The sequence below is a fragment of the Saimiri boliviensis genome, chromosome 21 (genome assembly GCF_048565385.1).
Source record: "Saimiri boliviensis isolate mSaiBol1 chromosome 21, mSaiBol1.pri, whole genome shotgun sequence".
NCBI classification, from domain to species: Eukaryota; Metazoa; Chordata; class Mammalia; order Primates; family Cebidae; genus Saimiri; species Saimiri boliviensis.
In genome coordinates this window covers 13119631-13128394 of record NC_133469.1, presented here as the reverse complement: position 1 = coordinate 13128394, position 8764 = coordinate 13119631, and the positions used below count along the sequence as shown (strand labels likewise).

Below are 8764 nucleotides of genomic sequence, written 5' to 3'. Positions count from 1 at the left end.
CTCCTTGCCAGCCCCAGGCCTGGTGTGATCAGACATAGCGGCCCTCGTCACTCTAACGTGTCCCTGTTTGGATGATGAATACGGACATCCTGAGAATGGGAGGGGGGCAAGAGGGTGTGCCAGGTGGGCTGGGTCCAGGATGGAAGAAGGGTTCTGCATCAGCTTTGAGCATGCAGTGCTGGATAGAAACCCGAATGGGAGGCTCAGCAGGGGTGGCACATGGAGGAAAGGCTGGCTGTCACCAGAGGCCCACCTGGGTCCCCTCCCAGAAGGGGACAGCCAGAGTAGAGGTCGAGGGCACAGGCTGGAACTGACAGCCTGGGTTCCTGACCTCCCTGGGCCTCAGTTTCCCTATCTGAAGGATGGCACCTACCTCTGGCTTGTTAGGAGGATTAAGTGAACATCTGGAGAGGGCTTAGAAACAGGGCTTGGCACAGAGCAAGCGCTCTTAAGTGTTGGCTAAATAAAGTCAAACACAGTCGCTGCTCTAGTGACGCAGAGGAAGCCCCAGGCAGTATAAGCAGAAGCCAGCCAGGCATCTACCGGGCTCCCCAGACCTTCCTGGGGCCCGAATGGAAAATGAGGGCCTGTAGGGACCAGTGGGGAGGGGTCATTGTGGGCTGGGCTGGAAGGTCGGGGGAGTTTACAGAGGGAAGGCAGCTTCCTCTGCAGGGGCCTGTTCACACTCATGATTTGAAGGGAGGCAAAGAAAGGGGGTGTGGGCTGGGTGTGGTGACTCACGCTTGTAATTCCAGCACTTTGGGAGGCCGAGGTGAGTAGATCACGAGGTCAGAAGTTTGAGACCAGCCTGGCCAATATGATGAAACCCCATCTCTACTAAAAATACAAAAATTAACCAGGCGTGGTGATGGGCACCTGTAATCCCGGCTACTTGGGAGGCTGAGGCAGGAGAATCGCTTGAACCTATAGGAGGCAGAGGTTGCAATGAGCTGAGACTGCACGACTGCACTCCAGCCTGGGCGACAGAGCGAGATTCTGCCCCCCACCCCCTCCCCCCCAAAAAAGAGGGAGTGTGATACATGGGAGGAGGATAAATACAAAGAGGGAGTAGATCTTGTCTGGCCAGATTCGTGCATCTGGACCCAAGTGCAGGTCAGATGTCAAAGCACGAGGGAGACCCTGGGACACTCCGTGGGGAGAAGGCAGGTGCCAGGGTCAGCAGATGACCACCAGGCTGCTAGCACAGTGTCTAGAGCAAAAGCCCATTGCCCTGGATACCCAGGTTTATCCTCTAGGGGGACAGATGCCTTCTGGGAAGGTGAGGGATGGCCACCTTGTGGAAGGCAGCAGGGCCCATGCTGTTACTGAGTGCCTGGCCCCACCCTCCCCAGGACCCCTGGGGGTGGAGTCGTGTGCTCAGCCTCCAGTGAGCAGAGAAAGCAGCCAGGCTGGGATTCAAACCGACCCTGATCCTTAGACTGCGCGCCATCCCCCACCGCCTGCAAGCAGCCCCTAACCTTGAGCCCTAGTTGCGCCCAACCCCTCATCCCTTCCACGGGGAACAGCAGATGCCAGCAAGGGAGGCTTCAGCAGACAGCTTTGAGCAGTGGGGCTGGGCTCAGTATCCCTGAGCCCTGTGCCCACCCAGCCCCGCGCCCACCCAGCTGTCTCTACACCTGGGAATAGTGGGTCTCTCTTCATCCATCTCTGACGCTTCCTCCCAACCCTGCCCACCTAGAAGCCAGCCTAGGGGCCCTGGAGAGAGAACCTCCCAGACTCCCTCCCACCTCCCTGCCCCCAACACAGGTGACAGCCGGATCCCGGGCAGAGGCGCAGGAACAGAACCTTCTGTTCAACTGAGCTTTATCAACAGTGTCCTTTTGCTCCGTAGCGGCTTCACAGGTGATGGGGTGGGGCCTGGCGGGCTTGCGGAACACATGAGGGAGGCAGTTCCCAGACACCCAGGGAATCAACTAGAGCCCAGACGTGGACCCCGGGAGTGACCACCCCAGGCCAGCCCCCCAGCATACCAGGCCCTCTGAGGCAGGAGGCCACATTCCCAAGTCACTGGGCCGCACCACCCAGTGCACCCTGAATTACACAGACTCGGCTGCCAGCCTTGGCCCTGCCTCCACCTCTGGTTCCATAGGCCCACCCCGAGGGCTCAGCTCCCCTGGGGTCTCCAGGTTGCTGGGTTCCTCCTCGACGGCAGGCAGGGGCTCAGAGTCCCCTTCCGCCTCAGCGTCCTCAGTGCCTGGGCCTGACGGGGCAGCTTTAGCACAACGCAGGCAGCAGTTGGTGGCGACAGCCATGAAGACCCCAGCCAGGGCCACCTCAGAGCCCGCCAAGTAGAAAATGACCTCGTAGTTCTTCAATGCATCCACCAGGCGGCCTGGGGAGGGGAGGGGAGGCAGAGGTAAGAGCCTGTGGGGTCCCTCCTCACTTCCTGCACTCTCAGGTCAAGGGTGGTGCCACTGACTTGGGAGGCTCATGGTGACACACACATGCCCACTCTTTATTCCTGTCTTACAGATGTAAAACCTCTGTGGATTTTGCCATTTGAAACCTGAAAAATGTCACTTGCTCTTCCTGCACCTCAATTGCCTAAGTGATACGGGGCTTTTGGTGAGGCGTCCCCTCCACCCTCTGATTCGCCAGGTGTAGTGGCACGCACCTGTAGCCCCAGCCACTATGGAGGCTGGGGCAGAAGAATGACTTGCACCAGGGAGGTGGAGGTTGCAGTGAGCCAAGATCGCGACACTGCACTCTAGCCTGGGCAGCAGAGCAAGACTCAGTCTCAAAAAAAAAAAAAAAAAAAAAAAAAAAAAATGAGGAGGTGTGACATGCCAGCAGAGGAGGATAAATGCGTAGAGGAAATAGATTTCGTGTCTTTTTTTTTTTTTTTTTTTTTTTTGAGACAGGTGCCACCTCGGCTCACTACAACCTCCCCTTCCCAGGTTCACGTGATTCTTCTGCCTCAGCCTCCTGAATAGCTGGGACTACAGATACATGCCACCATACCTGGCTAATCAGAGGGCTGAGGGGATGCCTCACCAAAATAGTGGCCTGTGATTTGCTTGGCAGTGGGGCATCTGGGGTGGGAGCAGGGAGGGGGCCCTGGGCTTAGCTCTGCCCTCCTGGGGGCCTCCACCTCTTGCTGTTTCCATGGAAACCTCCTGGTCCTCAGGGACTTAGCTGAATCCTCCCACCCCTCTGTCCCAGGAGGCCCATGAGCACCCCAGACCGAGCTATCGTCAGCACAGGCAGGGCTGTGGGCTAGCGACTCGTTTCCTTCTCTATTTCTTGAGGCTTCTATCACTTGCACATACTACTTTCATACTCAAGAAAGTCTTCTCTCTTTTACTATGTTTTTTAGAGATGGGGTTTTGCTATGTTGCCCAGGCCAGTCTTGAACTCCTGAGGTCAAGGGATCCCCCTGACTTGGCCTCTCAAAGTGCTGAGATTATGGGTGTAAGCCACTGCACCTGGCCACAGGAATTTTTTATTCTTTTTTTTTTTTTTTTTTTTTGAGACAGAGTCTCACTCTGTCCCCAGGCTTAAGTACAGTGGCGTGATCTTGGCTCACTGCAACCTCCACCTCAGGGGTTCAAGCAATTCTGCCTCAGCCTCTCAAGTAGCTGGGACTACAGGCACAGGCCACCATGCCTGGCTAATTTTTTGTATTTTAGTACAAAACGGGGTTTCACCATGTTGCCCAGGCTGGTTGTGAACTCAGGCAGTCCTCCCACCTCAGCCTCCCAAAGTGCTAGGATTACAGGTGTGAGCCACCACACCTGGCCCTGGAATTTTTTATTCTTTTGAGATAGGGTTTTGCTCCATTGCCCAGGCTAGAGTATAGTGGTGCATTCTTGGCTCACTGCAACCTCCACCTCCTGGGCTCAGGCCATCCTCCCACTTCAGTTGCAGGTGCATACAACCACGCCCAGCTGATTTTTGTTTTGTTTGGTTTGGTAGAGACAGGAGTTTCCCATAATGCCCTGTCTAGTCTCAAACTCCTGGCCTCAAGTGATCCTCCTGCCTTAGCTTCCCAAAGTGTTGGGATTGCAAGCATGAGCCACTAGGAAAATCTGTTAATTGCAGAGATTTTCCCCATTCCACCGGATTCACACAAGTAATGGAAGACAATTTCTCGAGTCCTGGGCAGCTGGTTTTGTGGGCTACCCACACACTGACTCAGGGGCTTTGCCCTTCTCACTGGACAGAGCTCTGGGAGGGCACTCAGCTAGCCCAGCCCTGGAGAAAGGACAGGCAGCTCATCCCAACTCAGCGCAGCCTGGGACCCCCCGCAGGGCGACCCCACTTCACTGTCCCATCCCACAGCCCTCTGGCCTCTGGGACTCAAGGGCAGGCTTCCTGCTGTTTCAAGGTAACCTGACAACCCAGGAAGACCCTCGTGTCCCCCACTCCCACCTTTCCAACTTTGGTTCCTGCCTTGCTTGCATAAGGACGCTGTTCCCCAAACCCTGCCTGTCCATGCTGTGCCTTTACCTGGAGGATCTTCCAGGAAGCCCTCCCTGACCACCCTCATAATGATGACTTTGTAAGGGTGACAGTGACATGCCAGCAGACCGTCTGCACAGTGAAAGACACCAGCACCTCTCCTTCTTCCCATCTGCCCACTGAGCACCCCCACTCTGGGGTTTCCCAAAGATGTTGTCCCCATTCCAGTCGCCCTTGGAGGCCGGGGAAACTAAAGCACCCAGATGCTGCATTCTAAAAGCATGGGCATTTAGCACCAGGCACACTGAGGCTCTCATTCTGGGACTGAGACTTATGCTAAGACTCTGTGCCTCAGTTTCCTCATTTGCAACGAGATTAAGCACCTGCACTTCAGACGGCCTTGTGCCAACTGCTTGGGATGGCGGACCCGGCCAGTATCAGTGTTGCTTTCTTCCCTGCACCCTCCTTTGCTTTTCTGGCCTCACCCAGAGCAGGTGGTCTGGCTTGGAAAAGGAACTATCTGGCCAGGGAGTCCACCCACCGGCCGCCCCGTCCCCTCATCCCTGGAAGTTCCATCTGAGACAGGGAGGAAGCTTCCTTCCGTCTAAGGGACACTAGGCTTCGCCACCCCCTCCTCCTTCGGGGCGCACCGGCAGAGGGCGGTCCGATGAGCACCGCCACGGCCTCCAGGAGCAACACCAGGCCCAGCGCACTGGGGAAGCGGGGCGCGCCCACAGCCGCCATGAGCACCTCGAACTGCAGCGCGCCCACCATGCCGTAGGACAGACCGAAGGCGACGCAGAAAGCAACGAGGGCGCCATAGGAGCGCGCGCGCGCGCTGCTCAGGTCCGTGAGCCCGTTGGCCAGCAGGGCCAGGCTGAAGAGATACGGGACGTGCGGTCGCAGACGCGCCAGGCCCGCCAGGGCGCCGCACGCCGGCCGCGCGACGATGTCCACGAAGCCCACGATGGACAGCAGGAAGGCGGCGTCGGTGTCGGGCACGCCCGCGTCCTTGGCGTAGTTCACCAGCAGGATGGCGGGGACGAACAGCCCGAGCGCCATCAGGAACTTGGTGACGGCGTACACGGCGAAGGCGCGGTCGGTGCACACCGCCACGTCCAGCAGGCGCCGGCGGGGCCGGGCCCTGGGGGGCGCCTCGCGCAGCTGCAGCCCCGCGCCGTCTGCCTCGGCCTCGCCCGGAGCGTCCCCCGCGCGGTCGCCGGCGCTGTCCCTGCGCGGTCGCGGGCCCGGCCCGGGCGGCCTCATGACAGCGCCGCAGGCGCAGCAGTGCAGCAGGAGCCCGCCGAGCAGCAAGAAGCCGCCGCGCCAGCCGAAGCGCTCCAGCAGCTGCTGGCCGAGTGGCGACAGCGCGGACAGGAAGACGGGGCTGCCCGCCGCCGCCAGGCCGTTGGCCAGGGGCCGCCGCCGCTCGAAGTACAGCCCCAGCATGATGAGCGACGGCTGGAAGTTGAGGGCCAGGCCCAAGCCTGCGGGCGAGGCGGCGCTGTGCCGGGGTCCCCGGGGAGCCCCTCCCCGGCCCCCGCAGGAGGGAGGGGCCAGGCCCCGACGGGGCGGGCAGACCCGGGAGCCCGGCAGACCGAGAACCCAGCAGACCCGGGAACCCAGCCGAGGGACTTCGAAGACCGTCCCTCGTGGGGCAACCGAGGACAGATCCTGCAGCAAGCACCCCGACCCCCAACCCCGCGGGGAGAAGACCAGGGGGCCCTCACCTGTGAGCACCCCAGCGGTCAGGTAGAGCTCCAGGAGGCGCGTGGCGAAGGAAGCTAGGATCATGCCCGCGGAAGCCAGCAGCCCACCCACTAGCATCACCGGGCGACAGCCAAAGCGAGTCACGAGGATGCTGGACACGGGGCCTGTGGGCAGGGCAGGGTCACCACCCGAGCCCTGGGATGGCTTGAGTCCGCTAAGAAATAAGGTCACCTCTGGCTCAGAGATCCAGAGAGGAGGGAATTGTCTGGCCAAGGTCACACAGCTTGGAGGGGACAGGCCAAAGGGACAGCACCCTGCGAGGGCAAGGAGATGTCCTGGCCAGAGCACCCCATCTCCATCACTCCTGAGAACCCAGACCCCAAGCAGAGGGGTGGCTTCCACACCCCTTTAACCTTCACAGCCTCCAAGTCGCGCCCAGGCACAGCCTGGGATTCCCCCGCAGCCCCGCCGCCCAGGATGGGAACTCCAGCAAGCCCCCACTTACAGGTGGTCAGGGCTGCGGGGAGGACGGGTGTTTCTGTAGCCCTCAGTTTCCCCACCTCTACAATCGGCGGGTGGGTCTCAGAAGGGGTCCTCTGAGCTCTCAGGGCAGCCCCCAGGGCCGGTCCCGCCTCTGGCCGCTGTTCCCCTACCGCCCTCCCTTCCCCTTTTTCTGACGCCAGGGTTTCCACAGGAAGGAAGGGATTTCCGAGGCCGCCCCGAGGGTCAGGGGGATGCTCAGGGGGTTGGGTGTCTCCTGGTTCCGGACACCAGGGAGGCGGAGGGCAGGGCGGGGACACTGACCCGTGCCGTAGAGCATGGCCAGCATGATGGAGGACACCCAGGCCGTGTCGCTGTAGCCGGCGCCGAAGTCACGCATGAGCGCGCGGAAGAAGACGCTGACGGCTTTGGGGAAGCCGTAGGCGAAGCCAGTGACCACGAAGCAGGCACCCAGCACCACCCAGCCCCAGCCGCCGTCTGGAGGGCCCTCGCCCCGCCGGGGGCCACCAGCGCCCATCGCTGCCTCTGTTGGGAGGGGGCAGGGACAAGAGGGAGTGGCTGGGCCGGAAGCCCAGAGAAGGAGGGGGATGAAGACGTATATGGGGAAACTGAGGCACAGGGCTACCCATGTGAGCGTGGCTCAGGTCATGGAACCAAAAGGGGAAACGAAGGTAGGACTCTTACCTCAAGTCTCCTTCTCCTGCAAAGGACGCTGAAGGACAAGGGGAGAACGATGAGGCCCACCTGACTCTGCACCTCGGACAGGCTCCCGCTGGGGAACGCTGCTCGGGACCTCAGGTGGAAGGCGTGGGGAATCGGAGATTCGGGCGGCAGCTGTGTGCGTGGAGGTGGGAGTCGGGAGATTCCCGCGGCAGGTGTGTGCCTGGAGGTGGGAATCAGAGATTCGGGCGGCAGGTGCGTGCCTGGAGGTGGGAATCGGAGATTCGGGCGGCAGGTGCGTGCCTGGAGGTGGGTGTCCAGCGCCCAAGTTGCCCTGTACGCCAGAGGGTCTCCGGTATAACGGAAGAAACACAGAGAGCCAGATGCCTCTGGAAAGGGCCAGTGTGCGTGGAGTGTTTCCTCTTTAGCCTTGCATCATGTTCCTGTTTCTCCGTGATCAGAAATGACTATTGTCATTAGAACACTAAGGGGACAAAAGCCACCTTCAGCAGATATCAGCCAGGGGAGCTGAGTTCCCATGCATCCCGGCTCAGCCACGGATTCGCTCGTGACTTGGGCCGGTCCCCTCCCCTCTCCGAACCTCAGTTTTCTCTGATGTAAGATGGGTGATTGATCACTCCCAGGCCAGCTGGGAATCTTGGGGGAAAGGGGTCAAGTCTCTGGCTTCTGCCAGACAGGTGTGGCCCTTAGGAGCACTGAGAGAGAGGCCTGTCCTCCAAACCTCAGCCCTTCCGTGTACAGAGAATGGCTCCAAAGCCTGTCTCATTCCTGGGGCTCCACCCAGGACTCTCGAAGTGGCTACAAGCGCCTCCGTAACGGATGAGGAGGGTGGACTCAGAGACAGGTGCACCGGGAGCTCGGGGCTGGCAATAGCCTCCTCCCCTCCTGCCTGGAGTGTCCCTCCTGGCACTAAGCAGTGCCACCCACCCCCAGGGTATCCCGAACTCTGTCCCTCCTTCACTAGGACCTGCTTTTGGCTTTTCCTGCCTGTTGGCCTCTTGTCAAAGGGGCAGCCACTCGAATGTGGAGACAGGAGGGTCATCCCAGGCAGCCCTCACCCCACACTCACCTGAGCCTGCCTTGTGGGTTTGGGGGGGCTCCAGCCTCACATCTCCTGAGGCCTGCAGGGAGGGGCCACCGTCAAGGCTCCCCGTGAAGCTTACCCGGATGGGGGCTGCAGACGCCCCAGCTTCCCACCAGCCTGGGCTGAGCCTCTGGCTGACTCCCGCCTGACGCTCCCTCCCCTAGGCCTGGGGCTTAGCCTGTGTGCTCCCTCCACACCCCACCCCTGCTAAGAGGCTTTTGTCCAGGAGGAGAGAAGAGACTGGGAGCCCCAGGCCAGGGTGGGCCTCTGCGGTGGGCTCTCTGTCCCCAGCCAGTCCAGGAGGCAAGAAGAGAGCCCCCCGCCTCCTGGAGCCTGGGGTGGGGGACACAGAGACCCTGCCCAGGG

At 60.6% G+C, this 8764-nt stretch overlaps 1 protein-coding gene across 3 annotated transcripts; it reads right to left on the bottom strand.

Moving 5' to 3' along the window:
- Nucleotides 1–1780: 1780 nt before the first annotated feature.
- SLC16A8 (solute carrier family 16 member 8) lies at nucleotides 1781–8582 on the bottom strand. 3 transcript variants are annotated; one of them, XM_074391362.1, is made up of 5 exons: nucleotides 6937–7223; nucleotides 6153–6296; nucleotides 5666–5909; nucleotides 5073–5566; nucleotides 1781–2353 (listed from the first exon to the last, which is right to left on the bottom strand). In XM_074391362.1, exons 1-5 carry the CDS (start codon nucleotides 7148–7150, stop codon nucleotides 2058–2060), a joined length of 1392 nt encoding a protein of 463 aa, XP_074247463.1. In that variant the 5' UTR covers nucleotides 7151–7223; the 3' UTR covers nucleotides 1781–2057. The 3 variants fall into 3 exon arrangements, with proteins under 3 accessions (XP_074247463.1, XP_039319160.1, XP_074247464.1); XM_039463226.2 differs by having other exon boundaries at nucleotides 5073–5909; XM_074391363.1 differs by lacking the exons at nucleotides 5073–5566; nucleotides 5666–5909; nucleotides 6153–6296; nucleotides 6937–7223 and adding an exon at nucleotides 8384–8582.
- Nucleotides 8583–8764: the final 182 nt, after the last annotated feature.

Bases quoted from the DNA above. Each gene is read 5' to 3' on its own strand.
- SLC16A8 (XM_039463226.2), bottom strand. From the start codon at position 7,150: ATGGGCGCTGGTGGCCCCCGGCGGGGCGAGGGCCCTCCAGACGGCGGC. The intron at 6,297-6,936 runs GTCAGTGTCCCC...CCCTGCCCACAG, and splicing joins GGCCATGCTCTACGGCACGG to GCCCCGTGTCCAGCATCCTC. The intron at 2,354-5,072 runs GTGCGCCCCGAA...TCCCCTCCCCAG, and splicing joins CATCGGACCGCCCTCTGCCG to GCCGCCTGGTGGATGCATTG.